The following is a 15,257-nucleotide window of genomic DNA, read 5'->3' on the forward strand; positions in this document are numbered from 1 at the left end:
CATCCCCAGCCCTCTGTTAAATTTATTAAATTCTTTTTAACAGGAATTTGGTGATGTACTCTTTTTTTTTTTTTTTTTTTTTTTTAGTTGTAGTTGATCACAGTACCTTTATTTTTCTTATTTATTTTAATGTGGTGCTGAGGATTGAACCCAGGGCCTCACACATGCTAGGCAAGCGCTCTACCCAAGCACTATACCGCTGAGCCACAACTCTGGCCCTGGTGATGTACTCTTGATGTCATGTTATGTTCTCCAAAGTGGCAAAATAACACTTTGGAAAAACTATCATGAAGATAGACTTTAGAAAATAGGTACTATAGCCAGGCGCAATGGCACACGCCTGTAATCCCAGTGGCTCGGGAAGCTGAGGTAGGAGGATCACCAGTTCAAAGCCAGCCTCAGCAAAAGCAAGGTGCTAAGCAACTCAGTGAGACCCTGTCTGTAAATAAAATACAAAATAGGGCTAGGGATGTGGCTCAGTGGTCAAGTGACCCTGAGTTCAATCCCCAGTACCCTCCAACTCCAAGAAAAAAAGAAAGAAAATAGGGAATACAAAATGACTGATGTTGACAGGAACTCATTCTAGGCCAAAAGAAGGCAAGAACAGAGGATGCATGGATAACATAGGTGGCCTGAGTGACTGACTCCAGATGAATCCATCTCCAATCAGAACCCAGAAGTAGGATGTCATTCTAAGGCCCATCCAAGATTACACCCACAGAGCTATGGGGAAGAGGAATATTTCTGAACATTAATGTCCTCTGATACCACCTCCACTTGACCCTCTTATTCTTAAACCAAAACTTTAATGGGGGGGGGGGAAGGAGGGGAAAGGGGATTGGTTTATCATTAATGTCATTAATGAACAATTAATGTCATGATAAAAAAAACTCCACAACATGCAAGACTTTACACCATTGAAATTTTAGACTCCACAGGAATAAGCTATTTCCTTATTGATAAAATACTTTTTAATATTTTTTTTAGTTGTAGATGGACACAATACCTTTATTTATTTTTCTCTATGTGTGCTGAGGATCAAACCCAGGGCCTCACACATGCTAAGCACGTGCTCTACCACTAAGCTACAACCCAGCCACTTATTGATAAAATATTTTAGGGGAGTTATCACTGTTTCCCTTCAGTTCAGGTTGGGACTAAGTTAATTGCTTTGTCTTTCCTTCCGTCTGTAAATTCTTTAGTAACTTTTTCCTATTCTTGAATTCAAGCCCAGCTGACACACTGTACTCAGTTCTAGCAGTTAATGCTATGCCTGGTAACATACTGAAGAAATGATCCTGAGAGCTGACCATTGACCATCAGGTGTTCAGATGTTTTTGGTCCTTCCTATCACCCTGGCTGTGGGAGAAGAGCATAAGGCGGGACACATTTAAAGTGGCAGTGCCTGCCTGTAATCCCAGCAACTTGGGAGGCTGAGGCAGGAGGATTACAAGTCTGAGGCTAGCCTCAGCAAGTTAGGGAAAGCCTGTCTCAAAATGAAAAATAAATAAAAAAGGGCTGAGATTGTAGTTCAGCAGTGAAGCACCCCTGGGTTCAATCCCAAGACCTAAACAAACAAACAAACAAACAAACAAAAAGTCATACTACAGAGAACAGCCTATGCGAAAAGCCCAACTTCAGTCTGAAGTAACTAAATAGAAGTGGAATGGATTTTTACACAGGTTTTCTCAAGGATTTTCTAAGGAGTCATTTATCCTCTGAAACCTCTTAAGAGTAAAAAAAAGATAGTCTGACAAGGAACGCTGTTCATGGGTGACCTGGAGAATTTGTAGCTTGCCTTACCTGTGATTGGAAAAGGGTATTCCAGCCTATAGTTAAAGCAATTTAGCCAAAGTGGGTCAAAATTTACTAAAACTCAACACAGCCAGATGTGTGGCTCCTTTCCATCACTATACTCAGGCATGCACTGTGGAGCAAAGCTGAATAAACTTATCCTGGAGTTTGCTTCTGGTTTAGAAAAATATTCTTTTAATACAACCGATGGCTTTCTGTGGTGTCAGATAGTAATATTTTGGCCCCTTGACTTACAAATGAGTCACCACTGCCTGAGCCACTGCGAAAGTATTTCAAATTAACACAGGTAACAATCTGGTCTGAATTAAGAGTTTCTACCCCTCTCTACCAAATGAATTTCACAGAACCCATTCTTTAAAAATAATACCACCAGGGTTGGGGTTTAGCTCTGTAGTAGAGCCCCCTCCTAGCATATGCTAAGGCCCTGGGTTCAAACCCCAGTGCAAACAAAACAACAAACTCTCAAAATTGAACAAACAAAACCAAAATGACAACAAAAATACCAGTCGTTCAGGGGGGCTCTGACCCAGGAAACAGATTTGGGGTTGAGCAGATGGAAGAAGATGTGGGAATATTGATCATCCTTTATTTGGAGGCCCCTATAGCCATTAGCCAAGCTCCAGCTTCAGCTTTGCCCCAGACAGGTCCCTTTTAGCCCTTCCTATCCCATTTCCTTAGGCTCTTTTTATATGCAGGCCAAACAAAGAGGGCACATTGTCAACAGGTTACATAATGGGGGTGGGGCACATATTCCCAATTTAAAGTTTATGACCTTGAGTCCATATACTGAATCCTGGTGTTTCTGGCCTTGACTAACCATAACAGCTAGTTCCCAGCCCTGGCTATGCACTAAAAACATAACATAACCCACCAGAAGTCTCAAAAACATAACAGCCCACCAGAAGTCTCAGTGAGGGAGCCTAACTAAAGCCATTTTTTGGCCTGCCCCCACAATACCTTTTTTTCAAAATTAAAAACTTTAACCTTGGGCTAGGGTTGTGGCTCAGTGGCAGAATGTTTGCCTGGCACATGGGAAGCACTGGGTTCTATCCTTAGCACCACATAAAAATAAATATAAAATAAAGATTTTGTATCCAACTACAACTAAATAATAATAATAATAATAATAATAATAATAATACCCTTTAACCTTATTAGGCATTAAGAAAATAAAATAGTAGAGACTAGGAGAAAAATACCTTGAGAACATATATCTGACAAAGGAATTATATGTAATACATATAAACGTTCTTATTGTCCAATCAAAAAATACCCTCAGGGGCTGGGGCTGTAGCTAAGTGGTGGAGTGCTTGCCTAGCATGTGTGAGGCACTGGGTTCAATCCACAGCACCCCATATAGATAAAATAAAGGTCCACTGACAACTAAAAAAAAAATTAAAATATCCTTAGGGGCTGGGGTTGTCGCTCAGTGATAGTGTACCTGCCTAGCGCAAGAGAGGCACTGCTTTCAACTCTCAGCACCACATAAAAAAACTAAATAAACAAAATAAAGGTAAAAAATACCGTTGGATGTCAGAAATTCCTCAAGAGTATTTGTTCAGGGCTGGGGATGTGGCTCAAGCGATAGCGTGCTCGCCTGGCATGCATGCGGCCCGGGTTCGATCCTCAGTACCACATACAAACAAAGATGTTGTGTCCACCAATAACTAAAAAATAAGTATTAAAAAAATTCTCTCTCACTCTCTCTTTAAAAAAAAAGAGTATTTGTTCAAAAACTTAAATGTGTGCTATATCTTCAAGGTATGTATTTGAGTGTATGCAATTTGTCTTTAACCTTTTTGCCCTTCTTACGTCAGTGTAACTTTATTCTAGATTGTTTTATTTTAATTGTTTTTAGTTGTCAATGGACCTTTATTTTATTTATTTATATGTGGTGAATCAAACCCAGTGCCTCACACATGCTAGGCAAGCACTCTATCACTGAGCCACAACCCCAGCTCTAGATTGTTCTTTTGGTTTCAATATTACACAAATTTCCAGTTTGCTAAACCTTGCCACCTCCCTTCACAATGTATTTTATCAATGTTTTCAGGCTGACACATCAAACCACTCCAGAAAACTAAAATTTAGGGCTTCCACTATCTACGTTGCTTTACTGAAGAATAAAAACAGAACAACCAAGCACTTAGACTTTTACACTACCCCGCTCATTAATCTCAGAGTAATAAAACATACTTAACCACTCATATAGTGTGCTGTGTGGGAATTCATTATTCCTTTACCCTGTTGCCTAAACATTTATAAAGTCACTCATTTAGCCAAGAGTCTACACATGATTTAAATAGTTTTAAACAATTTAACAGTGAACTCTCTCATGCCCTAGCTCCTTGGTGTATTAATTTGCATATTTCCCAGGTCAGACTGAGCCCTAACCTGACTCCACATAGAAGTATTTCCTAAAAACAAATCATTATTAGAGCCAGGTGCAATGGCATGTGCCTGTAATCTTAGCAATGGGAGGCAGAGGCAGAAGGATCCCAAGTTCAAAGCCAGCCTCAGCAACTTAGGAGGCTCTAAGCAACTTAATGATGCCCTGTCCCAAAATTTTAAAAATGGGGAGGGCATAAAAGAAAGGTTGGAATCGTGGCTCAGTGGTTAAAGCACCCCCTGAGTTCAATCTCTGGTATCAAAAATAAATAATAAATAAATACCATTGTTAGAAGTTGAACTTTATTTATATATTTTTCATACATGGAATAAATGGTTTGGTTCTTTATCATTTTTATTTCTTCCATTAATAAGTCATGTTCTTTTTGGTAACGAGAAATTTCCATATGCTCAGGTTTACTTATTTCATTTCTCACTCCCCAACCCCCCCCATTCAAAACTCATTTCACAAACATGGAAAAGGCAACAAAAACAGCAGCAGCTTGAGAATATCTAGTAGAAAAGCATCTGAAGTCTTGATGTAGGTTTTAGAATGGCTTCTCTGGCAAATTGGGCTTTTCAGGTTTATTGGGCTCCGCTTTGCCTTCAGTAACACTCAGGGGTATTGCAAGTTCCTTTCTGAAGGGGAGAAAACATCAAATGTTCAGTATTTGGATTTATGAATGAAGTAAAATATGCAGATGTACGTTTCTTACTTATTTCAAAATGTCTATCCTTCCATGGGCCCTAGCCGATGTTCCCATCGTCCCAGTTCCAGGGTTGCTTTAGGGATGGAATTTTCTTTGTAGAATTTAAGGGGGCGCTAAAAATTTCAAGATTTAATAGTAATTATTTTAATTCAGCATTTAAACATCAAAACTAATGAAATGTTTCTACAATGATCACATTATCTTCACTCTCCTTGCCCTAACATCTAAAACATTATTTTAAAAAAAGTTCTGCTAAAGTTTCCCTAGTTGATTGAATTTATATACGGCATGAAAATATGAACCGTGATTCCCAGTAAGTATCGCCCCAACCTGGCGGGCAGACTCTGGCTTTGAGTGCCCTAGGGAGCTTTCGGCTCCGGCTCCGGAGGGAAGGGAAGGAGACTGGGAGAAAGCCAAAGGCACCCTGTGATGTTCTCCTATTGCCCTGGAGAACTACGCACCTCCAGAGCAAGCCGCTTACCGTGCGAACACGTCGGGGTATTGAGTGCGTTGGAAAACGCGATCTAGTTCCTGCAGTTGCAATTGGCTCAACTTGTTGCAAAAGTCGCTCTGGTCGGTGTCTCCGGACTGCGAACCCTCAGCGGCCTCGTGGCCTGGCTCCTTCAACTGCTGCAGCCTGGGCTTCTCGTCACCGCCGCCCTTCTGGTTCACGGGGCCGAGAGCTCCCGCACCAGTATAGCAGGCTTCTGCTGTTGCTCCCTGCTCAGATTCGGACCTTATCTTCTGCCCATGGTCGTCTCCACCCTTTACAATCACCGAGATCTTGGCCGTCTTCTTATCTGGAAAAGAGGGAAGTGGGGGGGACGGGGAGAGATCACGGTGTTCAAGCCACGGGCCACCACCAGTGAAGCGGAGGTGGTGGCAGCGCAACAGCGTCCCATCACTCGCCTCTCCCAGACGGATTTTGCCTTTTTAAGAGTTCTCGCCAAAGCGTATGTCCCGGCCCAGACACTGACCCTGAACTTTCTCCATGAGCTCGCCTATACCCAGGCTTTGGTAGCTGGCGTCCTCGAGGCTACACTCCTGCGGAGGGTCCATGATGTCAGTGCCGTGGATTAAACTGTGTGCCACTGCTAAGTCTCCGGTGCCTAGTCTGGGTGATCGTTTGTTTGCACGCTACTGGCTAGACGACTACTATTCTTGTAATCTCCAGTCGCACTGCGGTTGGACCTCCTGGGATGCACACGGGGCTAGGGCGTGACCACAAAACTGGGGGGATGGGCGCTTAGGGCGTGCCTATATGGTTATTGGGAGCTAAAAGTTGCAACTTAGAGTACTTGTGACCCGGGCGGGGTGACTGTCTGGAGGAAAGGGCTGTACCAGACTGCCCGTGTCTAGTACAAGAGTTCACGGCAAAGCAAGTGGATTTGGTGTAGGGGAGGGGCGGAGGAGAGAGACCTCACACTACCCTCCAGATACCTTGGAGGAATGTTTGGAACATCTCTCCACCCAGCCATCGATGCTGGCTGGCGTATGGCAAGGTATCCTAAGCTCTTCAAGAGCGAGAGAAGCCATGATAGAGCTGAAAAACCCGCGTCTAGCCCCTAGCAGCTCCAGCACGCTGAACTGAAGGTGCGTTGAGCCTTGTGACACTTAAGGTCTGTAAGCACCACTCTCCCACCTAGGACTCTGGTTCTGTTCCGTTTTCTCCTCAAATCCCTAAATCGGACTAGTAATTAAAGATTAAATGAATAGGTAGTAGGCTACTTGCAAAATTTTTGCAATTATGTTCAGAAAGCTTAGCGCCCCAAGCTCTCCAGGGGGTACGGAGGAGCGGAAGCTTGAGATTGGATTTTCAGAGGATTAAGATGCAACCTGCAGGAAACCCAATACGCCCGCGTGCAGGACCTTGCCCAGTGCATCCAAGAATGCTTATGCTGCACTTGGCCCTTCCTTTGGACGCGACTGTGGAGTATGCAGTATCTGCTAATTTATGCTTCGCTCGCTTCCTTCGCTCCCTTCGCTGTAGACCTGGGGTGGTACACGCCTTCAGCTCTACATCTCTCCCCCTCCCCCTCCTCATCCTTCTCTCCCCCTCCCGGTCTTCCACCCCCTTCTTTTTTATATTCCTCCCTTTAGATCTAGAACTGTCTTTCTAAATTCTTGCTCCCTATTGATAAAGGTTCCCCCCAAAGGGGGAGCAGATTCCCTTCAAAAAGTGTTTTGTAGTACCATGGGTCATGTTAATATCCCCAATATTGAGAATAGCTCCTAATAATGGGCCCTATGCTTGAAAATGCACATCATTTACCCCATCTTTACTTTCATAACCACGGTTGTCATCAGACTCATTTTATAAGGTAAATTAACCATTTTTTTTATGGACACACTATCTTTTTTATTTTTATGTGGTACTGAGGATTGAACCCAGTGCCTCACATGTGCAAGGCAGGTGCCCTACCACTGAGCCACAACCCCAGCCAGCCATTTTTATAAGCCCCTAAAAGTAAGGTGGACCCTACTTACTGGCCTACTGGGCTTAACAGATGGAAATAAACCTCTTATATTTCGTGTTTCCAGAGGATGATTAGAAAACTAGCTATAGGATGATTGATTTCTTTATTCTGAAAAAAACTGTGGAGTGATTTCACCCCCACAGCCTCTCCCTAACTTTAACCAACCTCCTCAGGCTGGCTCTTACTGGGTTCAGGAGGGCTCTGTCTCTCAGAGCTAGGTACCCTGCAATGATTTTTGGCCTATGACTTCAAATATTTTGAAGTCATAAGAGAGAACAACAACACTTTTAATCATGGCTTTCATAAGCCTAGGTAGGACATCTATCAAAGTTTGAATCCTATGGTCTCTCACATCTGAGATTTCCATGATTTATTCCAGTGCTTTCTAAACTTCAATCATGTGCCCTTTTGTTGACTGCTGCCTGTCTGGGCACTAGCCAAGTTAGTTTTTTTTTTTTTTAAGAGAGAGAGAGAATTTTTTTAATACTTATTTTTTAGTTTTCAGCGGACACAACATCTTTGTATGTGGTGCTGAGGATGGAAACCCGGCCGCACACATGCCAGCCGAGCTCGCTACCGCTTGAGCCACATCCCCAGTCCTAGCCAAGTTAGTTTTAAAGTCTTTAGTTAAATTGATGCAGACTTGAAAACACTACATACCTAATTTAGCCTTATCCAAGTAAAAATTGGCATGAATCACTCAAATTTTTTCATAGACTTCGTGGTCTAAGTAATTGGTTTATATTAATACGTTTAACTCTCTTACCACGCCATAGGAATAGATGTATTATTACCTTCATGTTAGAGTCACAGAGACATTAGGTAACCTGTTTATGGTCACCCAGTTTGGAAGATGGGATTTGCAACTGTCCTCTGAATACTAACCCTGACACCAAGGATATGCTCAATTATGTTTCCTGTTATGCTATATGCCATTATCATCATGTTTTGTAGTTAATTAACTAGAGATAACCAGAGATAGATGTGTCTTTTCAACTCAAAATTCTCTTTACTGATTTAACTAGCAAATTATGTCATAAATATCTAATGGCACCTTGTATATTAATAAGTAACCAAGGAATAAATGGTAATATCCAGAAAAAAAATGAGTTGAAAACAAGACACAAAAGAAAAGTGGTTGAATTTAGTAAGTTAAATAACCATTCTTCTCAATAACACTGTATTCTTGTCTATTGTTTGCCGCAGTCTCTGGCTGGGCACAAATCACGAGTCTCCACACAGCTTGTAGATTCAAACAGCAATTCTTTATTCCCGAACTCACACCGGCCGTCTACAAACACGTTCTGGGGGAATCCACGTTCTCTGCCCAAATCCACACTCTGCCCAAATCCACTACTCCTGGGCTTCTGTCACCCAAAAATACTGTCTGACCCTAAGAACTCAAGAGGAACTCAGCAGCAGGATAGCCCTATTCTAAAGGGGGAACACCCTAATCTCCTATTATGCTAAACCGCCCTATTCTAAAGGGGGAACACCCTAATCTCCTATTATGCTAAACCAGGGACACCCTAAACACGGATCCGCCCTGGTCCTTGAGCAAGGTCGCCTTTCAAGAGTCCTGCAAAATGTCCTATTTCCATGAGTCCTTCCACTAAAGAAACATGGGGGTACGCTGGCAAGGAAATTGTCATACCTACTTGGCTGATGGCTCCCAGCAATTGTTGGAATACTTAAGAAAAATATTTGAAGTCATAAAGTTGAAAATCGTAATTCACCATACTGATTTCCTGTTTCTTATTATAATAATTATCTAATATGATAGATTCTTGGTGACACTTATTTAATTAGACAACTAGGGATAATTAGAACATTGATTTGAATTCTGGAAATTGGAAAGCACAGTCTTGTATACTATGTTCGTATTTCTTGTTGGGATGTTGCCTTAGAACTACAGATAAGTAGTGAAACCTTATAAAAGCTAGATAACTAGGGAAAACTGGAAATAACTAAAATGACCAGTGTAAGCCAGGAAGTAAAAAAGCATCCTTCTTAACTCAGACATCATAGTTTTTTAAAAGTGTAATATGTTAATATGATAGATAAGTCACAGAACCTAGGGAAAAAGTCAACTACAAATAATTTATGACAACTAGTGTTATTACTTAAATCTAGGAAGATGAAAACCATATTCTTAATTCTACCTTCTAATTTCTTGTTGAAATAAGGAGTTAATATTACTGATAACTGAGAATATCCAGGGTACTAGTTAACTAGAAATAAGTAAAGATAAGTAGAAAAACACATAGGAATCCAGAATCTGAAAAACACATTTTTTCTTAAGCTTAAATTCTTACTATAGTGGAATAATGAGTGAGTAGTGTGGTCATGAAGTAGTATGACCACACTAGTATGACCAGGTGATTAGTTAAATAAAGGTGACTAGAAAAGAATGGATATTTGACACCAGGAAGTTAATGAAGGCTTTATTCTCAATTCTAACTTTTATGTATATAAAAATAAAGAGGGGCTGGGATAATGGCTCAATGGTAGAGCACTTGCCTGGCACATGTGAGGCACTGGGTTAGATCCTCAGCATCACATAAAAATAAATAGAATAATAGTTTTGTATCCATCTATAACTAAAAAATTTTAAAAATAATGAGTTAATATTATTTATAAGTAATGGTACCTATTTATTTAATTACAGGGAATGAGGTATACATAGAACAACAATTTGAATCCAGGAAGTTTAAAAAATCATCTTATTGACACATAAATTTAACTATTGTTGCAATCATCTGTAATTGTCATAGATGAATATTGGTACCCAGGTAACTAGTTTATAGGGGATAGTAAGAATAGCCAAGAAATCTGAGTACAGAAGTTGAAAAATTGTAGTATTATTCCTTACCACCCTAATCTTATGTTGGAATGAAGATTTAGTTATATGAATAATTAGTAGTGACATGTATACTAATTAACTACAATAACTAGTTGAAGCAAGAGTGTGAAATCAATCTTCTGAATATGAAATTCTAATTTCTGATTGAAATAATGTATCAGTTGTATAGATAATTAGGAGTAACCAGTTTACTGGATATCTACAGGAACTTCGAATTTAGGAGGCTGGGAAACACACTCTTTCCAATTGTTAATTCTTTGTTTTGAGAATGTAGAGTTAGTAAAGTAGATAACTAGATAAACACGGATACGAGTTAAAGTGAAATAACCATATAAAAGCAGAACAAATAGTTGAAACCTGAAGGCTACAAAAATTCTTCTCAAATGTTAGTCTGAACATTTTTTGGAATAGGATGTTGTTTGTACTGTAACTAGTGGCATCTACATGTTAGTAACATAGAGATGGCTAGAGATATGTAGAATATGTAGAATAAGTAATTGAAGTTTGAAGCTGAAATAAAGTTTGTCCTGGATTCTATATTCTTTTTATGTTTCAGTTGTATTAAGAAGTTAGCACTATAAATAAATAGTGGTACTTAGGTAAATATTTAACTACAGCGTATTAGAACATCTAGTAGAAACCATGAATTAAAAGCATATCTACTATAGTTTGGATATGGTTTACCCCTAGAGATTGATGTGCTGGAATTTTGGCCCCCAATGTAATAGGATTGAGGTGGTGAGGGCTTTGAAAGATGTTGATTAGATCTTTAAGAAAGCTGCATACTTTGCCGAGAGCTGCCCCATAGGAGCTGAGCACGTACCCTTAGCCTTGATCAATGGAGATGTGGAACTGGCTTCTGACTTCCGCTCTATGGGAAAGCAGGTGGACATCACTTTCGCTTGGCAGGGCAGTGAAGCTCTGGGAGTGGGCGTTACCCAATTGGAGTGGGCTGCCTCCTCATTCTTTTGTAATACTACCCTTTTGTCTTTTTTTTTTTTTGGATGAAATATTCTATAGAACAGTTCTCCTCAATTAAAACTAGGGTTCTGGGCTGGCGTGCTCTTGCTCTCTCGCCTACCTCCCTTGTTTTTTCTCTTGCCTCCCTTGTGGGAGCCTACAGCTGAGGCAGAGGAGCCTCATCCCGAAAAAGGTATTTTCTGTGTCTGTGTGATTTGTTCGTGCCAGCCCAAGTGACCCTGGTTCCGTAGCCTGCACAGAACGTGGGCTACAATACTTCTCTTGTGGCAGTGAGTTAGGTTTCTTGGGAATGATTCTCACTCATTGGACTGGTGGAGGTGATCTCTTTCCATGTGATATCTCTCTCTCTCTCTCTCTCTCTCTCTCTCTCTCTCTCTCTCACACACACACACACACACACACACACACACACACATATGCTCCCAACATGTGATGCCATCCACCATGTTATAATGCAGCATGAAGTGTTTACCAAAATCCAATACCAGTGCTATACTCTGTGAGCTAAATGAACCTCTTTCCTTTATGAAGAATCCAGTCTTAGGTATTTTGTTATAGAAACACAAAATGCACTAGGATAACATTCTTCTCAATCTAATTTAATTTGTGATGAAATGATCCATGAATCCAAGAGATTAATATTGGGAGCTAGATTTATAGGCAGTAACTAGAGATAAGCAGAAATACTGGTTGAAATCAGGAAATAGGAAAGGACATTGTCAAATTTAAATTCTTATTTCCTATTGAAATAAGAAGTTAGTGCCACAGATATGTAGTGATATCTAGATAATTAGTTAAATATAGATAACTAGTGATAACTAAAATAACCAAAGTCAGGAAGCTGAAAATCATGATAATCTTATGTTTATCTTCTTATTTCCCTGTTGGAATTATGAGTTAATTGAAGAACTATCCAGTGGGATTTAAGTAATATTTAATCTACAGAAAATCAGAAAAACAAGTTGAACTCACCAAGCTGAAAATAACTTTCAACCCTGAATTCATATTTCATAAACCAATCCCCCCAAAACCAAAGGCCAAATATTCTCTCTGATTTGTAGATGCTAACCCAAAACAAGGGAGGTTGGGGAGGGGAATAATAGAAATACATTGGATTAGACAAAGGGAAACAAACAGAAGGAAGGGGGAGAGGAATAGGAAAGACAGTAGAATTAACTGGTCATAAATTTCCTAGGCTTATGTTTGTATACATGACCAGGGTAACTCCACATCATGTAAAATCACAAGAGTGGGATCCTAAGTAGAATAAGTTAGACTCTATATATGTATATTCTGCCAAAATGCATTCTACTGTCATGTATAACTAAAATAACAAATAAAAAATAAAGATAATGTACAAAATCCTAAAAAAATAAAATAAATTCATATTTCATCCTGGAATAAAATGTTAATGTTGTAGACAAATAGTAGTATCTATGTTAACTACATTCTTAGAGTTAGCTAGAGGTGACTAAGAAGTCTAGGGAAACATACACATTTTTCACACACTAACTTCTTACTGCTTGTTGGAAATATGAGTTAATTCTAGGAATAAGTAGTGATTTTTTTTTTTGGCAAGTGCTTAACTGGCAACATAAAGCACCCCTCACATCTGAAATCCTAAATGTTGTTGAATTAATGAGTGTGCCCATTAGGTATTATTCACACCTGTGTAACCATTTTACCAGTGGTAACTAGATGTAACTAGACACACTGACTGAATTTAGATTTTGAAAAACCTTTCTTCTCATATCTAAGTAGTTATGTCTTTGTAATGTGGAAATAATGCTATAGTTACTTAGGTAACACTTATACAGAGATAAGTCGATGGGTATGTAAAGGCATGATGCTATAAAATACACTTTTCTCAAATCCAACTTTGCAGTCTTTTAAAAACACAAACTTGTTAGTAGTTGTGCACAGTGGTACACACCTGTAATCCCAGTGGCTTAGAAAGCTGAGGCAAGAGGGTCACAAATTCAAAGGCAGCCTCAGCAATTTAGAGAGGCCCTAGCAACTTAGCAACACCCTGTCTCAAAAAAATAAAAAGCAGGCTGGGGTATAGCTCAGTTGGTAGAGTGCTTGCCTGGCATGCACAAGGCCCTGGTTTCAATCCCCAGCACCACCAATAAATAAATAAATAGGGCTGGGGATGTGGCTCAGTGGTTAAGTGGCTCAGTGGTTAAGTGGCCCTGGGTTCAATTCCAAGTACTTAAAAAAAAACCCAAACTTGTTAGTAATATACATAACATGTGATACCTGGGTAAGTATAATCTAGAGATACTAGAAATAACCAGAAAAATACATGAAGCTAGGATGGAGAAAAACATAAAATTATTATTTTATTTTCATTCCCTCTTCATATAAGGTAGTGAAAATATAAATAATTGCTGGTAGATATGAACTATTTCATTAGAGATAACTAGAATGTGGTGAAAAACTACATAAAGCTCGAAAGCTGAAAACAGCTTTACTTATGTAAAAATCTTTGTTTTTAGAATGTGAAAGTAGTGCTATAAATAAGTAGAATACATAGGTAAATTTTATATAGCAATAATTAAATATTACCTGAGTGACTAGTTGAATGCAGATTGAAAAAAATCTCTCAATGGGGCCAGGATTGTGGCTCAGTGGTAGAGCACTTGCCTAGCATGCATGAGGCACTGGGTTCCATCCTCAGCAACACATAAAAAAATAAAGTAAAATAAAGGTATTGTGTCCATCTACAACTAAAAAAATATTTTTTTAAAAAAAGAGGGCTGGAGATATAGCTCAATTGGTAGAGTGCTTGTCCACATGCACAAGGCCCTGGGTTCAATCCCCAACACCACAAAAAATAAAATAAAAAAAGGAAAAAGAAAAAATCTCTCAATATAATTTATTTCTTGATGAATGAATACATTAGTGATATAGATAACTAGTGTTACTTAGGTAAACAACTATCTAGGAAGAACTGGACTAGAAAACTAATTGAAACCAGGATGGTAAAAAATATTTCTCTCAAATGCAACTTCTTATTTCTTCTTTTAAAACTTATTTAAAAATACGTTTTAGTTGTCAATAGCCTTTATTTTACTTATATATGTGGTGCTGAGAGTTGAACCCAGTGCCTCTACACATGCTAGGCAAGCACTCTACCCCTGAGCTACAACCCCAGCCCTTAAAATTATTTTTATTTGATCTTTTTAGTTATACATGAAAGTAGAATTTATATTAATATATTTACACAAGCATGGAATATATCAGCTTCTTATTTCTTCTTAAATTAAGGTAGTAGAAAGGTAGATAGCTAGCAGCATATGCATAAACACTTTAGATATAACTAAAAATAAATGGAAAACTATTAATGCCTCCAAAACAAAAAGATGGTCCATGAAAATGGTAACCCAAAGAAAATACTGGTGACTATACATAGCAGAGATCAGAAAAGATTTTAGCTGGGTATGGTGGTGCATATGAACGACATGAATGGACATATTTTTGACTATGAAGAAAATGATGGGGCTGGGGCTATACAGCTCAGCAGTAGAGTGCTTGCCTAGCACATGTGAGGCCCTGGGTTCGATCCTCAGTACCACATACAAATGAATAAATAGAATAAAGGTATTTTTAAAAAAGAAAATGATGAAATGACACACAGTATTTCTGAAATATGGTTAAGTGAAGAGACTAGAGCACATGTTGGCTATGAAAAGTTATTGTTGAAGAGACAAAGAGCTGAGTGAGAGAAGGGGATGGAAACTTGGGGAGCTGTCTAACAAGAAAGTTATCCATGAAATTTCTATTGCCTGACATTAGTGGCAGCTGAAACTTCACTTTCTCAAAAAGCCAAAGTTGCAATCACGGTTGGTCTGTTGCCCCGTCAATGGTGGGCATGGGTCTCCCTTTCTGGGAGGCCCTCCCCACCTGCTCCTTACCTGGCCCCTACTCTCCTCTCCCTCCAAGTGGCGATATATATATATATATATATATATATTGAGGAGGGGGAGGGGGGAGAAGGTCAGGGGGGAGGAGGTGGGGAGG

General features: G+C 39.5%; 1 protein-coding gene across 1 annotated transcript; it reads right to left on the reverse strand.

Moving 5' to 3' along the window:
- Nucleotides 1–4,545: 4,545 nt before the first annotated feature.
- On the reverse strand, nt 4,546–6,081 carry LOC143385982 (homeobox protein ESX1-like). Its single transcript, XM_076841388.2, has 3 exons — nt 5,891–6,081; nt 5,395–5,713; nt 4,546–4,842 (listed from the first exon to the last, which is right to left on the reverse strand). Exons 1-3 carry the CDS (start codon nt 5,970–5,972, stop codon nt 4,752–4,754), a joined length of 492 nt encoding a protein of 163 aa, XP_076697503.2. The 5' UTR covers nt 5,973–6,081; the 3' UTR covers nt 4,546–4,751.
- Between the last annotated feature and the right edge of the window lie 9,176 nt (nt 6,082–15,257).

The sequence above is a fragment of the Callospermophilus lateralis genome, chromosome X (assembly GCF_048772815.1).
Source record: "Callospermophilus lateralis isolate mCalLat2 chromosome X, mCalLat2.hap1, whole genome shotgun sequence".
Taxonomy (NCBI): domain Eukaryota; kingdom Metazoa; phylum Chordata; class Mammalia; order Rodentia; family Sciuridae; genus Callospermophilus; species Callospermophilus lateralis.

Coding starts and splice junctions, on each gene's coding strand:
- LOC143385982 (XM_076841388.2), bottom strand. CDS start 5,972: ATGGACCCTCCGCAGGAGTGTAGCCTCGAGGACGCCAGCTACCAAAGC. Junction 5,714..5,890: donor GCTCATGGAGAAAGTTCAGG/GTCAGTGTCTGG, acceptor CCTCTTTTCCAG/ATAAGAAGACGGCCAAGATC. Junction 4,843..5,394: donor TACCCCGACGTGTTCGCACG/GTAAGCGGCTTG, acceptor TCTCCCCTTCAG/AAAGGAACTTGCAATACCCC.